The 17337-nt window shown below is 44.6% G+C and overlaps 1 protein-coding gene across 2 annotated transcripts; it reads left to right on the top strand.

The window, feature by feature from the left end:
• Positions 1–497: 497 nt before the first annotated feature.
• SBSPON (somatomedin B and thrombospondin type 1 domain containing) lies at positions 498–17277 on the top strand. Of its 2 annotated transcripts, none has more exons than XM_053247783.1 (5): positions 498–1202; positions 9624–9818; positions 12748–12838; positions 14523–14702; positions 16723–17276. In XM_053247783.1, the coding sequence occupies exons 1-5, from the start codon at positions 968–970 to the stop codon at positions 16838–16840; spliced, it is 819 nt and encodes a 272-aa protein (XP_053103758.1). In that variant the 5' UTR covers positions 498–967; the 3' UTR covers positions 16841–17276. The 2 variants fall into 2 exon arrangements, with proteins under 2 accessions (XP_053103758.1, XP_053103757.1); XM_053247782.1 differs by lacking the exon at positions 498–1202 and adding an exon at positions 1240–1777 and having other exon boundaries at positions 16723–17277.
• The last annotated feature ends 60 nt before the right edge of the window (positions 17278–17337 follow it).

Raw genomic sequence — 17337 nt, 5'->3', positions numbered from 1 at the left:
GGGATGTACTGATGGCCACTAGCTTGGATGGCTTTAAAAGAGGCTTGGACAAATTCACAGAGGACAGGTCTATCAGTGGCTACTAGTCTGGTGGTTATAGGCCACCTCCAGCTTCAGAGGCATGATGCTGCTAAATACCAGTTGCAGGGGAGCAACAGCAGGAGAGAGGGCATGCCCTAAGCTCTTGCCTGTGGGCTTCTTGGAGGCATCTGGTGGGCCACAGTGGGAAACAGGTTGCTGGACTAGACAGGAGGGCCTTGGGCCTGATCCAGCAGGGCTGTTCCTACCTCCTCAAGCCCTTTTACTTTAATCTGCACTTTCTCAGTGCACTTTTTTTCACCTGCCCAGGACCACTTTCGTCTATTACTATTAGCGCTCAAGTTCCCGAGTTAAGCTTGCAGCTGCGGGGCGGGCTTGTTCTTTCTCATGCCCACACTAAATAGCTCCTGCCTAATAAGGGCTTTTTGGAACTGCTTGGAGCAGACCGAACCCAACGCAGCCGGCAAGCGGCGAAGGCGGTCAGCTGCGGCCGGGGAGAGGCGAGGGCTGCTCCGGGCTTATGCTGGCCTGCCGCCAGTCCGCATTCCTCACGCACCGGCCGGCCTCAGTGGCCTGAGAGGATGAGCCGCCGGGGGCCGGAGCATCCGCCGCCTCTCCGCTCCTTATGCAACCGCGTTGGCCAGCGGGGAGGCGCGTGAGGCCGCGCAGAGTTCCTCCGCGACTCGAGAAGAGGCGGAAGGAGCGCCGGGCAGGTTGCATTTCTCCTGCGCGTCCTCCTGTTCTTGACACCCTTTCCGACCCCTAAACAAACCGGGAGCCACCCGCTGCCGCAGTGGTGGGCATCTCCGCTTCTCCTCAGCCCGGCAGGAGCAGCCTCGGGAGGGGCGAGGCGGGGCCAAGGGGCGGGCCCCGGTGGGGCTCTGGCTGGCCTCAGCCGGCGAACTCTTTGCATTCTTCTTGGGGGGAGATGATGGGCGCCAGGGCCGGGCCGGGCATGGGGCTGCTGGGGCTGGTGACGCTCTTGGCGCTCTGGCACCGCGCTGGGGCGGGCTGCGCGGAAGAGGGGCGCTGCTGCCCTGGCCGGGACCCAACGTGCGTCAGCACCGGCTGGCGCGTGAACAGAGCCTACGGGACCTGCTTCTGCGACGAGGCGTGCCAGCTGACCGGCGACTGCTGCTATGACTACGCCCAGGCGTGCCCAGGTAGGACGGGGCGGGCGGGGAAGAGGAGGGAGCGGCGCTCGCTCGCTGCACTGGCCGCGCAAGCCCTACGCGGCAGTAAGTCAGTCGAGTGGGGCCGGCTTCTGACTCCCAGATCCGCGTGCAGAGGAAGGCAGCCGCCGTGGGATTCCAAGCCGCCTGGCTGGCCGCCTGCTCCTAGATGTGCGGCTGGAAAACAACACTCTGTACGCGCTCATGGTCTTCCTGCAGTCTGGAGCTGAGGGCGAGTCATCGGCTTCGCTCCTTCTGTTGCTCAGCAGCCCTGGTGAGCGGCGGTGCGGGTGCAGCGCCGGACGGGCCACCTGCTGCGACGGAGCGGCCAAATGGCGTTGGCGAGCGCCGGATTGGTGCTTGGACCTGAAGAGATGCGGGCAAGGAAAGCTTTATTCAAGAGGACTTATAATAACCGCTGATGACAGTTACTCGGAGCCAACTTGTCCTTTTGATTTCATTGGGACTACTTGGAGTAATTGTCCTCATCCTGTCAGCCCCTCCCCCCCAGTTCTTTTATAAGGCAAATCCAATTTCGGCACAGAAATGCAAGGAAATGACTCAAGGTTAGTTCACTGGGCTTATCCAGACAGAGGGTATTTCCAGTTTGAGAAATATTTGAATTCCTTTGCAAATCTAATCTAGCGTATAAAAAAGAGTGTATGCATGTCACAGTTGGATTGGTACTACACAAGACATCCTGCACAATGTTCTTTTCTCTCCTCGGCCCCTGTTCTTTAAGTGTTGCTGTCACTGAATTTGACAGCCCTACAACAGAAAGGGTCTGGTATATGTTGAATGCAAGAATCCTGTCAGGCTTATAGAATCCTCAGTTTCTATTTTTTTTAAAAGTGAATTTTTAGTATAGCTGTTGGAGCAAGGGCTGAAAGCCAAAAGACCATGGCTTTCCAGTGTGAAGACCCGCCACTTAGAAAGCATTGTATACAAGGTTGCATACAGGTTGCACAAAAATTGATTCCCCTCTCTTTTGAATTCTTTTTGCACACCTGGTTTACAGGGAGTAGATGTGCAGGGATATCTGTCACATATGAGCATTAGATGTCCACAGCCTCAAAGACAAATAAAAAGAACACTTTTTTTTAATTTAAATCAATATTCATGACTTTCCTCTTGTGTTATGTAAGCTTAGCTTATTTGCTTGAATCATTTGGAGCTATCTGCTCTGCAGGCATCTTGGTCTGATGCACTGGGTTTGTTTCTGCTCTGTTTGGTGCATTGTGGTTTGGATTATATGGATTAATCTGCAGGGTGGGGAGGGAGGCTGTAGTGGGAAGGATCCTGCCTGGGGTGGAGAGTTGGATATAATGATCACCTAGCTTCTTCCAACATGCTCATGAGAACACCTCACAATATTATCACTTAACATTTTGTGTCAGAAAACATTTTATATTAGAATTGACCCTTAAGGAGGGTGGAAGTAGAACTTCTGTAGAATGACTTTATACATAGATTTGCCAACCCTGGGTTTGTGTCAGAATGTTAATGCAAATGTAGGAGGATGACATTTACATTTATGTTTAAATTTACTTCTTACTCTACTTTTCCTGAAAATCACTGTAAAGTGTGTTAGGGTCTTAAAACCCCAAAGCAATATATAACAAAGAATAAAATAACCAACCAACAAGCAGAAAAGGCATAGCAACAGTTAAAATCACAGTTGTATGGAGCAAACAATAATGCACAGTGGCAGCCACACTGTGCTGTGTCTTTGCAGTAGTGTACTGTGCAGCATACTGTGTAATGTCAGTGCAATTGTGCAAGAGCCCTGTTGCACTAAATGCAAGAATTGTGCAAAGGCAGTTGTGCCGTTGACGGCTGTTATTTCCAGTGGCTGTCAGTTGCACAGCTGTGTGGAGGTCTTGCGTTTAGCACAACAGCACTCTTGCCCAGTTGTTCAGACATTGTATTGCAGCATGCATGTCATGTGGCCATGGTATGTCAACCAGTAACAGCAACCCTTGCCTCCAACCAGTTGCTTTGCCAAAAAGCCAGGTCTTCACCAAATACTGGACCGATAATACAGTATGGACTTGTTGTGTAGACAAAGGAAGTTACTTTTATTTACTTTACTTTTTTAAAAAAATTGTGTCCCGCTTCTGCTTGTGGCACAAAGCAACTTGCAGCATCAGTATATCACTTACATTACAACATCAGTAATGGCAAAAAGCAAATAAACAGACTAAAATAAATGCAGCAGCAGAACAAAAATAGACACAGATACTATGTTTGTGCTTAATGTGTTCTTCATCCATCAGTTCTCCACAAACTCTTCTCTGGTTATGTTTTCCTTGCTGTTCCCACACCCAACCGGGGCAGGAGGAGTGGCTATCTCCAGTGATTAGGAAGTAAGCCTGACTGGGGAGGTAGGGGGCCGAGGGAGGAACTGTTGTGGGAAATAACGGGTGCGTAAAGGAAGGGTTAAGTAACTCTTCCTACTTGTCAGTTTCCCCCGGCACCCGCTTCTTGGCTCCTGCATTATCGTTAGCTGGCAAAACGCTTCTTTGGGGATCAATCCCATGTTTGTCTCATCATAAGGTCTGCCTTGAAGCATCCCATCAAACGGTGATGAGCAACTGGTGGCTTGAGAGTGATCAGATATGGAGATATCTAGCCCACTCTCCTTGAGCACATATTCTCATCTCACTTTCTTTACCTCCTTCTTGCTTTTCTTCCATACCTCATTATGCCTCCAGCTCCTCACCTTTTTCTTTCTCACCTTGTCAAGCCTCCAAGCACTGCTTTAACTGAGTGAAAGCTGCCTTGCTTAAAACCTTGTCACAACTTCAATGGATATCTGAAGAAGCAAAGGAGTGTAAGTCAGTTGTTAGTTCTCAAAGCAGTAGTCATGGGAGACTGGGTGTGAGGAGTATGTGTTTGGGAATTTAATGATACCTGGAAGATACAGAATTGTAAAATATTTCACCTTATTTGTTATGCAACAAATATGGGCTTTTTGTATTGGTTTGAGACCTTTTTTAAAAAGTCTCATACTTAACAGTTGTGCATGTCAAATACTGAAATTTCAGCCTGTAAGGTATGTAATGTAGTAGGTATGTACCATATTGATAAATATGCAATCTTTTTAATTTGTTTCAGAAATTGTTGTTAAATTCTCAAATACATATTCCAGTGGAGCTCATTGCATAATAAACAGGATTCCTAAGGCCACTTGCCTGGGAGATAGCCAGTCCTCCTACCCCAATGATTCTCCCAAGTTTTTAGTGAATTGCAAAGAACTCAGGGGAGGAGGTGAGCTAGTTTACTTTACTTGCTTCAAGCTGTTGGAAATTCTCTCTGGTAAGAGAAACTCTTTTTCATTATAGCAGAGTGCACAGAGGCACAACACAGTGGAATTTAGTTAGGCATGCGTGTATGCTGAGAGTAAAGTAACTTGGAGCCAGTTCATAGTTTCAAATCAATATAAATGGTATTTATTAGAGAACTCCATTCTAGACAGGAAAGTGAGGAGTTAGGATCTCTAATCTATCTATCTAGCTGGATGCAGATGGATTCTGCATCTCTGCAAACATGGTGCAAGAGAGAGGCGCTTGCATGTTGCAAGGTAGAAGGAACAGGAAGAGAAGGGAAGAGGAAGTGCAAAGCAGGAAGGAAGGAAGTTAGTCTCTAAGAGTAGCAATCTACATTCCAAAGGGATAGTGTCAGAGCAGTAGAGAAGGGATAACCAGTGTCTTGACCCTCTAGCCCTCTGACTCACTAGTCTGTCCTCCAGTGTCATTGAGACAAGAGACAGCACAAAGTCCTTCACTTCCAACACAAGCTACCCATTCCTCAGGTGCTACCAATGGCGCTCTTACCCTTGGACTTCGGAGTTTGGAGCTGAAGTCCAGGGCCTCCACACACCCTGCCCCCCCCCAATCCTCTTTAGACCATCCCAGGTGGTGTGGTTGCTGCTGGCCTGCACTGCATCTGGCGGCTGAGTGTGATTATGACCTGTGCCAGATGCTTTAGAGACTGAGGGGGGAGTGGGGAAAGAAAAATGTGGGATGGGAATATGTTGAGTTGCATGTTCAAATGTTTCTGCTGCTGCATATTTGCATAAATACATCTCATGTGTTAAAAAATCCAGTGTTTGTCATGGTGTGTGTTGTAGGGGGATGGTGCTTAACTTGCAGCAGGACGGGGGCCTCCAGCAGTGGGGGTACTCTAAAGGCCTTTAGATCTAGGCTCCAAAGTTACCTAAGTGCACCTCTGGGTGCTACAAAAGTAGAACATCTTCTCCTAAGGATGTTACTGAATTCTTCTTGTGCTGAAATTCCCAACAGAATGCATGGTTCCTGGACCCCTTGTACTCTTCAGAGGATCAGATTTTATAAAACACAGCAGCTGACATACAGAGCAAGGATACATCGATGCCTTGAGAGCAGCTGAACAGAACTTCCCAACTAACTGCAGCTGGAAACTAACTGGTGTAGCTGGAAAGTAGCAATTTTTGATGCCCTTGCCATATGAAAATATATCCCTGAGATTTTTGCAGTCCTTGGAAACATATTTTCAGGTGCCACAGAGGGCTTCTTGGGGAAGGGGAGAGTGTCAAAGCCAAAACTAGAGATGTGCCTGAAACACGATTCAGCATCAGAATTGTGGGCACCCCCTTATAACACGGAGGAGAGCTGGGCCATACCTGTTCCTCTTCTGATTGCTGCCATTGCTGAAATCCTGGTGCTCCCCCCAGCTATGCCAGCACATTGGTGGAGTGTCTCCCAGCTGCCACTTTGCGATGCTGACATGCACATGGTCTCCGCACATGCACATTCTGTGAGCTGTTTGTTATTTCAAAATCCTCGATATGCATTTAAATACATATTTAAATATGTATCCAAATGCAGATTTTATTTTTATTTTTGATGATGGAAAAACATCTGGGAATATTTAGTGGAAGAGAATAGAATGGAAATCAAAGAAAAATGGATGAAATCTGGGTAGAATAGAAATAAAGAGATCTTTCCATCCCTGTTTGTGGACATACATTAGCCAATCAAGCCAATCTAAAATTGTTGCTCAGCACCTTCCACTCCCATCAGCTGGGAGGCCAAGGCGATGGAAAGTTCACTGTGTGTGGTCCAAGTCACTAGTGATGTGTTGTACTTAGTATTTTCACTCCTTTGGTCTTTTAAGTGATTGCCTGTTGTGGCTCTTTTACACTGCCTTGTATACCAAAATGGAAAGTCACCATCATGCATAAGGCAATCTTATGTGCAAATGTGCTATTGGGATCATTATTAAAGTATTTTTAAAATACTTTAAAAGGGGCGTCTTAAGTACAGAGAGATGTTATTTTGGGAGTGGGAGAACAGGGGAAAGTCTTCCAAGTATGAGGTGGGGCAGTCTTGGAGGACATACAAACTGTGTTCAGAGAAACAGCAGATGTAGACAGTACTGATCTAGATGGAAATAGTGGGCATTGCATTGCTCAACTGCGTTTATGCAGCTTTAAGACAGCAAAACAGCCCAGTTTCATAACACTGATGACAGTGTTTACACACACCCAGTATCACAGGCATTGCTCCAACCACTAGCATTTCCCTGCACAGTATGTCAGCAAATATAAGCCAAAAATAAAAGATGGGCTACTATTTAATTTACTACTAAATTTTGAAAGTGGGAGGAGACACTATAAGCAAGAGAGAGGCAAAAGTAGCAATCCACAAATGGAATAACAAATAATTAAGTAATTTTTTTGTACAGTTGATTTCAGTGGAAGAGAGTTTAACATCTGCTAAATACCTCTTTGAAATCAATGGAGACTTAAAAGTGCTTAAATTTTGTTTCCATCTTTCCCAGAGTGAAGGGAAGAATGGGAGTGGAAGAGGCAGTGATAACTTGGGGTGAATGGAGAAAATGTGGTTATGTACTTGGGCTTCATTTTGAGTTGGAACTAGATGTTAGGCTTTGCTGACATGTAGATTCTGAGACTGGCTCTCCAATGTAGGGTTCTTTTTCATCTCCCCAAAATGTGTGGTTTCCTCATGTTTTATTGCCCATGGCAGCTTATAATGTGGAGTGGGATGAGGAAATAGCATGGCTAAACATTTCAGAGACTGGATTCAAACATTACTTACATGAAACCATGGTATTTACTTGAATACCATGGTCCGAGATAGGACGGCATGGAGTGCAGTGATCCATAGAGTGACCGAGAGTCTGACATGACTGAACGGATAGAGAGACATTTACTTGAATAGAAGATTACCCCAAATTTAAGACTACCCCCTTTAAAAATATGTGTTAAATATAGGTTACACTATTTACCCAAAAAGGAAGAGGACCTTGAATTTAAGATTCCCACCCACTTTCTAACATCAAATAACTTGGAAAAAATGTAGAGCCTTTTCTCACGAGCAGAGAAAGGACTCTGACAGGGTGAGGGGAGGAATGGCGAAAAGCTTACCACCCCTGTAGATTGGCTGCCCAGACAATCACCGATTGCTGCTGATTGCTCCAGGGGACAGGGTGTTGGGAAGCGTCACCCACCCTGCCCCCTGGAGCTCCAATTATGCACCGCACAAGTGCACGTTGCATTATGGGGATCCCCCATCACCTCCCTGAGTCTGCTAGCCGTGGCTGGCAGACAACTGGTAAAATGAGGTTAAGGGAGCAAGCAGTCCCTTAACCTCATTTTATTGTCTGTCAGCTGCGGCTAGCAGACTTGGGGAGGGGGATCCCCATAATGCAACATGCACTTGTGCAGTGCATTATTGGAGTTCCAAGGGACAGGCAGGTGATGCTTCCTGACACCCCAGCCCTCCGAGCAACCAGAAGTTAAAAAGGGAGGCTTCGTAGGTGGGTTTGCCACCATGGTGCTGCCGGGATTGGCCCAATCCTGGCAGTTCACACGCGTGTGCAAAAACCGTGCTGGGCTCCCATAGCTTGGTTTTGCACACGCATGTGAATAGTCTCATAGTCTTGCATTCAGGTAAATACAGTAATTAAGAACTTGCACCATGATTTGAGCTTCAAGTGCAGATTTGGTGCAGGGTGTTATCAGTATGTTGATGACACGCAAATCTACTTCTCCATGTCAGCATCATTGGGAGAAGACATAACCTCCCTAAATGTCCGCCTGGAGGCAGTAATGGGCTGGATGAGGGATAACAAACTGAGGCTGAATCTAGATAAGACGGAGGCACTTATTGTGCGGGGTCGGAACTTGGGAGATGATATTGATCTACCGGTTTTGGATGGGGTCACGCTCCCCTGGAAGGAACAGGTTCGCAGTCTGGGGGTGCTTCTGGATCCGAACCTCTCCCTGGTGTCCCAGATTGAGGCAGTGGCCAGAGGTGCTTTCTATCAGCTTTGGCCGATACGCCAGCTGCATCCGTTTCTTGAGATGAATGACCTCAAAACGGTGGTACATATGCTGGTAATCTCTAGGCTGGATTACTGCAATGTGCTCTATGTGAGGCTGCCTTTGTACGTAGACTGGAAACTGCAGTTGGTCCAGAATGAAGTGGCCAGGTTGGTCTCTGGATCATCTAGGAGAGTCCATATCACTCCTGTGTTGAATTACACTGGCTGCCAATACGTTTCTGGGCAAAATACAAGTTACTGGTTATAACCTATAAAGCCCTAAACAGCTTAGGCCCTGGGTATTTAAGAGAATGTTTTCTTCACCACGAGCCCCACCACCTGTTGAAATCATCTAGAGAGGTTTGCCTGCAGTTGCTGCCAACTCATTTGGCGGCTACTCAGGAAGAGGCCTTCTCCGTTGCTGCCTCTGGACTTTGGAATGCACTCCCTGTTAAAATAAGAGCCTCCCCATCTCTGGCAACTTTTAAAAAGCACTGAAGATGCATTTATTCACCCAGGCTTTTAATTAGATTTATGGTTTTAAAATTTTAATGCTGGTTTTAAATGATTTTCATTGTTTAATTGATTTAGTTTTGATTTTAACTGTTAATTGATTTTATTTATATTTGTTGTAAACCACCCAGAGACATTTTTGAAGGGGCAGTAAAGAAAGAGAGAAAGAGAGAGAAAGGACGTGTAGAATAGGCAAGCCATAGTATAGAGCTGCTTGTCTTTTGGTTACCATCTGCTCAAGGCTCAGTTTCACAAGTCCACTCCTGTCTCCATGGTACATCTGTCTTTTGAGGCAGAGCAATAGCTGTAAATGTAGTTTGTTAGTGGTCTCTGACTTCAGATATAACTGGAAACTACTGTTTGCAAACTGACTTCAAAATGCGGTTTCAGATCCTGGTTTGTCAGCCCTAAATAAATCACATTTACGGACAGGTTCAAGTTCAGATGTAATGCAAAACTATGTTTTAGTTAAACAAACCTGCCAGAAAAAGGGGGAAAAGTTCAATATAGGGCTTCATCACTCCAATTGATTTTATTATTAAGTCATAATTATCTTACATTTCTTTATAGCTCTTCCATGCATTGTTGGAGAATGGACTCCCTGGAGTGGCTGTGCAGAGCAGTGTAAACCTAATTTCCGAATGCGTACACGTGTCATACAGCAAGAGCCAAAAAACGGTGGGGAGCCTTGTCCTCCGTTAGAAGAGAAAGCTGGCTGCTTGGAATATACTACTTACCAGGGACAGAACTGTGGGAACGAACATGGTACATAGATACAGTATTTCTCTTTGAATTTTAATAACATGTTTGGTAGTCTTTAATATTTATTAATATTTTAATTCACCTGTCTGTGGTTCAGTTTCATGTGGAATAATGCATATTTCAAAATATATTGGCTAGCATGCTGTGCAATGTTGTACATGTGGTGGAATGTAACGTTTGCACCTTTTTGCAAATTGTGCAAATGGAGTTGTGCAACAGTGCTCTTGTGCAATTGTGCACACATTACGTTCCACCATGTGTGTAAGCCATAGAAGATATTTTGGCATTATTCATTGCTTGTCCGTTTCCCAAGAATGAAAACATACAGAACAGGAGAGAGTTTCTTTAAAGGCTGAGCTATAATTCTCCTTTAGCTAACATGACATTTGCTTCAAGAATATTGGAACCTGGTATATTAATGTGTGTAACTTGCTGAATTAAAACAGTAATAAGGCACTTTTGTGCTTATAAAATAACTTGTAGTTATTTTCCTTGTAGTTTTTTTTTTTAAAGACATGTGTGCTTACATTTGTATCTGAAAATATGTGCAGTGGTATGATAGGGCTCATAACACTCATGCCATGTTTCCAGTCTACATAAAGTAATTTTGTAGAATGAGGGGCGAGGAATGTGAATCCTCCTGGGAAAATAGTGGCATTTACTATCCATCACAGATTGTGTTTGCAGGAAGTATAAGACAGAGGTATGTGTACCCATGTTTTCCAAAAGTAATATGGGAAATGGCCCTATGGCATAATTATATCTTTTTTTATTGGGAGAAAATAGCAGAGAGTATCTTGACAAGCAGCCTACTATGGTATCTCTCAGTTGTAGTTTCACTAAAACTGTTTTCAGTGGGCGTTCTTGTCATTCATTTTAAAACATCCCAGTTATTAATCCCTTGGGGGTTTCCCCACACTTTCTGGGAGTATACAGCTCCTCATTCAGCACCGGTGCAAACACTTTTCCACACCAGGCTGACCTGCACTACTGCTTGCTGCTGGACAGATTAGTAAGCCTGAGTCTCTGAGTGTTTTCTTATCGCAAGCACCCATCAAAGTCTCCACAAAGAAATACTACCAGCCAGACAAGAGAAGGGAAAAGGGATGAGGTATGTGAAATGCAAGAAAGAGAGAAGGAAATCCCCACTGGGCAACAGAAGAGAAAAGGGGTAGCGAGAGTGCGAGGGGGAATGAAAAGAGAAGCTCACTGGGCAGGGACAATCAGTCAGTGAGGGCAAATGGGGAGCAACCAAGCAAACAAATGTACTTGTTAAGAAGGGAAACTTATGGCTTAATCAGAGGAGAGAGGGAGCTTGCTTCAGTCCCTCCTCTGTGCTGCTGGAGCCTCCTCTCTCCTATGATTGGCCAGAAAACGTGCCAGTCAAGCTATCCTGCCTTCTGATTGTTTTGGGGCTCCCCTAAGCATTGCCCACACCCCAAAGGGGAAAAAAGTTAAAATAATAATAATAATAATACACAGGCTGTGCCTGTGTTTTTATTTTTACCTTTTTTCTCCATTGGCAGGGTGGGGGGAGAGTGGAAAAAATACGGAGCCTGTTTCACTCAGCCTGTGTATTTTTTTCGTTCAAGGGTGGGTGATGCTTAGGGGAGCCCACAAACAATCAGAATACAAGACAGCTTGACTGGCACCTTTTCTGGCCATTCATGGGAGAGAGGAGTCTCCAGAAGCAGGGAGGTTGAAACAAGCTCCCTTTTCCAGAGAGACTGGCACATGTGCTCTCTCTGTCCCTCTCTCTCTCTCGTCTGATTAGGCGGTAAGTTTACCTGCTTAACAAGTGCATTTGTTTGCTTGAGGCACGGGGCACAGCTCCTACTGCCCTTAATGACCAGTCCCCAATGCCTGAAGCATTAACACCGGGAAGGGAAGGAGAGGGAGAGGAAGCATGTGTTGAGGAAGTTGGCTTCCAATTTTCAAGCTATAATTTGCCAGGAAGCAGTGTTATGTCTGCACTAGGCCATAGAGTTGTCCCTGCATAGTTGCCTTTGTGATGGCTCGAAGTCTTTTAGAAAGAAATGGAAGCAACCTGGTCACTACCACATCCTTTTCTGCCAGCGTTAGTGGTACATAAGCTTTGCATGATGCCACTATACTGCTGGAGAAGGTTGTTACTCAGTGGTTACCACATTGCTTCATGGGGAAAGTACCACTAGTTATACAGCAGCTGTAGACAGTGCAAGCTGTGTACACAAGTCTCTGTAGACTGGACTTAGAGTCTTCCTTCCTTCCTTCCTTCCTTGTCATTTTATAATACTTTTTGTACTTCCTACATTTCTCTTCCAGTGGAAAAAAGTTATCAGACTCATTTATTTTTAGACCAATGTGTAAAAGTTAAACAGTACAAATATGTAGCTCCTTGATGGATTGCATAAAACTGGAGCAAAGAACAGTTTAAACGGCTGCATCCATCAAGAAGGAACATTTATTTTTTGTAGATATTGACTGGAGTTATGTGGGGCTGGTAGGAAATCCTGTCTGGCGAAGTGACAGAACCAAAGTTTCTCACAAGTAATCCCATAGAAATTAAGACAAGCAAGTCATGACTAATTTGTCCTATTAACTTAAATGGGACTACTCGTAAATAATTTAGTCTGTATGTCAGCCACTGCTAATAACCATCCTCCCATAAAATACAAAACCAGAAATGTTTTCAGTGTTTTGAAAATCTTGAGCTTTGACTGTTTATAGCCATATAACCAATAACACATGCAATCTTTTCTGAACCCTTCCTGCTGGCCTCTTATGCCATCCTAGAGTGGCCTTGTCTGCTGTGATTATTTCATGGCAATCTATATCGAGATAGCATAGACTGGTCTTTGTGCTTGCACATCACTGCAATTAAAGTTATGTCAGCTGCTTTGTCTTTCTTCATGAAACTTCTTGTTGTAAAAGAATATTTTTTCTTTCCTAGTTCCGGCTTTCATAACTACTTCTGAATATAATAATGAAAGGAAAAAAAGAGCTGTAAACCCAAGGTGGTCTTCAGAAACAGAGGATTGGGGGTAATTAAGTTTATCTTCTTATATATCTGTGGGCCATCTAGTTCATGAGAAAAGTGTTGTTTTGAATATAAATCAAGTGAAAACATTGAAGCTTAAAATGTCCTTCATTTAGTGAAATTGTTCTGCAGATGTATAATCCCCAATACTTTTATGTTGTATTATTTGGGCTTTTCAGGTGAAGCAGAACAATAACGGTTAGTGCAGTGTGCACCAGTCTTAACCTGTACTATGCGATGCATTTCCTTTGGCAGTGAGCAGACCTCAGCTCTGACTCTCTCCCTACGGACAGGTCACCATCAGTGAGGAACTGGAATAGAGGAGAACCTTATTGTGGGTCCAGCACCCTTGGTTAGGGATGTGCACATCATGCTTAGGGATGTGCACAGAGCTGGCGAGGGTAGGACAACTTTAAGGGCGGGGGAGGGTGCACTTATCCCTCCCTCCGCTTTCCCCGTCAGCACTTGCTTGAAAACCACTCCGGTGGGGCAGCAGCATTGCCTCCCTGCCGCCCTTTCCGCTCTTTAGACCGGAAGTAGGCGGAAGTAGCTTGTGCGGTGTGAGCTACTTCCGCCTACTTCCAGTCTGAAGAGCAGATGGGGTAGCAGGGAGGTATGCTGCTGCCTCGCTGGACCGATTTTCAGGTGAGTGCCGGCAGTGGGTGGGTGGGGGAGTGGAGAGAGGGATAAGTGCACCCTCCCCTGCCCTTAAAGTTGTCCCACCCCCCGCCTTAAAACCCTTCAAACTACCCATGTTCAAACCTGTTCAGAGGCCCACAAAAGGGCCTCCGGACAGGTTCATGCACATCCCTACCCCCTGTTTTACATATCCATGGTTAGGTAACGGAAACCGAACCTTGGTATATGCAGGGGGGAAACAGTAGAAAAAGGGTTAAACCTGCATATTCACGGGGTCAGGGGTGGTTGGAAATTACCTCAGAGGTCATTTCTGGCTGCCATTTTGACTTTGGGAGCCATTCTATGGCTCATGTATTCAAAAAAAAATGCCCCCTCCCCATTTCCAACCAATTTTTTTTACCCTGGGGGGGAAATCTTCAGACTCCTTGAGGGCCCTTTATTTGGCCTGTGTTGTCCATTTAGGGGGTGATTTGGGGCAGTGTAGGAACCTAACCCCCCCCCTTTTGTATTAATGCCCCATTATTCATGGATTCACTATCCATGTCCGCCCCGGCAGAACAGAACCCCCATGAATAATGGGGTTCTCCTGTACTCACAAGTCAGCTACCAGGTAGACAGGGTTCAGAACACTCCTGACAGACCTTCCATAGAGCATGCTACAGTGGCTGCATGAAACATTTTATGGGTGGCCCCTGAAACATCAGCCCTATTCACACATTATGTTCAACCCTTGTATGGGTCCCCTTTACAGTGGGCAGATCTGCCAGTATGTTTTAGTTATGTTGTTGTCAGAGCCAGCGTGGTGTAATGGTTAGAGTGCTGGACTAGGACCGGGGAGACCCGAGTTCAAATCCCCATTCAGCCATGATACTAGCTGGGTGACTCTGGGCCAGTCACTTCTCTCTCAGCCTAACCTACTTCACAGGGTTGTTGTGAGGAGAAACTTAAGTATGTAGTACACCGCTCTGGGCTCCTTGGAGGAAGAGCGGAATATAAAATGTAAAATAAAGAATAATGTTTAGTGTAACATACATGCTTCCTCCCCAAAGGAGCTACTGTGTGGAATTTAAAACTGAAACACTGTCTCCTCATTGTTCCGTGGAAAGTCGTCCATATGCTCGATGGATGCAGTATCTACGAGAAGGGTATACTGTATGTGTAACTTGCCAGCCTCCAGCAATGCACACTGGCAGCCATCGCTGTTCTGGAGATGGTGTTGATGCTGATGGGTGAGTAGCTGACTCCCTTAGTCAAAGCCCCCACCAGTTACCCAAAGCATTTATCTGCTGCAGAGTGTGAAGATGGAACTCAGTTATTTTCAGAACCCTGAATGCGACCTGTACTCATTCATTCAAACCACTACTACCACAGTATCACTCTTATTAACCTAAGAGGAGCCTTGCTGGATCAGACCTAAAGCCTAACTAGATTAGCATCCTGTTTTCAAAAGTGGCCCATCAGATGACTCTGGGAAGTTCACAAGCAGGAGATGAAGACATGCCTCCTCTCCTGCTGTTACTGCCCTGCAATGGATATTCCAAGACATCCTGCCTATAAACTTGGAGGTAATCATTGGGACTGGTAGCCATTGATAGACTTGTCCTCTATGAATCTGTCTAATCTCCAGCCATGCAAGCTGGTGGCCATCACCACTTCATGTGGCTGAGGGTTCCATAGATTAATTTTTACTGTGTGGAAAAAAGACTTCCTTTTGTCTGTCCTAAATTTCCTGCCAATAAATTTCATGAGATGACTCCTGCTTCTAGAGCTGTGGAAAAAAAAAATTCTCTATCCACTTTCTCCAGACCATGCATAATTTTAAAACTGTCTCCCCTTAGTTACCTTTTTTCTAATCTCATCTATACAAGTCTATAAACATTATTACATTTTACTTAAGTATTTGTTTTTGTTAATGTATACTCACAACAGGTGGTTTCTGATGGGAGGACTGGATAGTTTAGTCTCTCTTCCCATTCATAAGCAAGATCTCTTCGGGCTAAGGGATCTTGCTTCAAGTCTTTTTTTACTTGAGTAGTAATTGACAGGCATGCAAGATACACTAAGGCTGGAATCCTATCCACCAACACTTGGAAGTAAGCCACTTTGAACTCACGGTGTCTTACTTCTGAATAAATATGCACAGGACTGGGCAGTACGTTTGTGGGATCCCAAGAGGCCAATGTATATTTTTTAGGCTTGTTTGCATACAAGCCTTCCATCTTCCATTCCATCTCTTACTAGTATACTAATACAAGGTACCAGAGTGAAGCAGGCTAGGCTGCTGGACAGAGGCATAAGTTATATTCCAAACATCTAAATCAAATCAGATGGCTAGTTTAATTAAGTGTAGGCGATGAAATAATATGGCCTTATACAAGGGCTGAATACAATCTGGTTGATGATGAACTAGTCAGTTTCCAAACTGTTCTGATTATAATGTAGGGGGAGACTGTGTCGTCCCCCAGTAACTTAGGCAGGAGATCTGGTTGCCCTACTTCTTCTGCAGTCATCCTGTCACTTTGCCACCCTATTGCTTCCTTCTCCAGATGTGTCTCTGAAGACCTCAGTGGCTATGTTTGCAAAACTATAGGCAAAATAACACAGAGCTCAATTCTTATTTGTAACAAAGCCAAGGATATTTTATTAAGGATATGATTGTAGGTTTGAGGTATGTACTAGCTGCTTCATATCTGGATAGCAAGTTCTTGTATCTCCTGTCCAAATTCAGTTGGTAATATAATCTGACACAGCAGACAGAAACACTATGGACGACATCCAGACTAGTACTCCATCAGCAGGAGCTCCCTCTGCGAACTGAAAGGAGCCTTGCACAAATGGAAGGGTCTCTCCATTCATGAAAGAAGTTATTTTAATATCCCACCTTATAATATAAAATTCCAAGGCAGACAAATTAATGCAATATGCAAAATACAGTAACAGTTTCTGCTGATAGAGTGCTAGTTTGGCTGTTGCCCTGTATAATAATAATCATATTTAAGTGAGTTTAAGGAAAGTAGCAGAGTTAAAGCAAATGCAAGCTGTGTTTATGTTGAGTAATGTGCAAGCATCCCACTAGCACTATACAAACATACAGAAGTATCCCAAAGTGTCAACATATTAAGATATATTTAACAATGAAGTAACTTTATGCAAGTTCTTAAATTTAAACAAGCTGTTAAAATGCTTTGAAGATGTGTAATCTCACACTATAAGATGACATATATTGGATTTGTATCTGTTCCATTTTAGGAATAAAGTTCTTCACTGGCAAGCAGTTGGCAACCCTCTGTGCTATGGAACGTGGAAGAAAGTGCAGCAAGTGGAAAAGTGTTCCTGCCCTCTTGTACACAGCTTTATTTTTACGTAGCATTTTGAACATTAATCTTTTCAGTATCTGTAACTGAACTGATGCTAGGAATCTACTCTGCTATTGGGCGTGGGATAATGTGTGGCAATCTCTTTCCTGCAGTGATTAAAATTGAGCTAACTAGATAAAGTTACAGTTGGCATGTCTGCAGTCAGAAGAATTGCTTTCTGCCTTTAGAGGGATTTTGCATAATCTGTTGGCCAGAACTCCTGTGAAAGCCCCTTTGAAACTGATAAGATTCATTGTCATGTTTCTTCTCATTTCAGCAGAGCTCATGATTCCCAAGGCACCTGCATTTACTCAGAATTTGAGAATATTTGTCCATTTGAGTGATTAATTAGTTCCTGCATCATAAATACTGAAAGTTCCCGCTATACAGGTGAAACTCGGAAAATTAGAATATCGTGCAAAAGTCCATTAATTTCAGTAATGCAAATTAAAAGGTGAAACTGATATGAGACAGACGCATTACATGCAAAGCGAGATAAGTCAAGCCT

The sequence above is a fragment of the Hemicordylus capensis genome, chromosome 4 (genome assembly GCF_027244095.1).
Source record: "Hemicordylus capensis ecotype Gifberg chromosome 4, rHemCap1.1.pri, whole genome shotgun sequence".
NCBI classification, from domain to species: Eukaryota; Metazoa; Chordata; class Lepidosauria; order Squamata; family Cordylidae; genus Hemicordylus; species Hemicordylus capensis.
This window is presented reverse-complemented; position numbering and strand designations above follow the sequence as displayed.

What these genes read in the sequence shown, in the direction of transcription:
- SBSPON (XM_053247783.1), top strand. Translation starts at nt 968, where the DNA reads ATGATGGGCGCCAGGGCCGGGCCGGGCATGGGGCTGCTGGGGCTGGTG. An exon ending in CTACGCCCAGGCGTGCCCAG is followed by an intron (nt 1,203 to 9,623) that starts GTAGGACGGGGC and finishes ATTTCTTTATAG; the next exon opens with CTCTTCCATGCATTGTTGGA. An exon ending in TCAGAAACAGAGGATTGGGG is followed by an intron (nt 12,839 to 14,522) that starts GTAATTAAGTTT and finishes TCCTCCCCAAAG; the next exon opens with GAGCTACTGTGTGGAATTTA.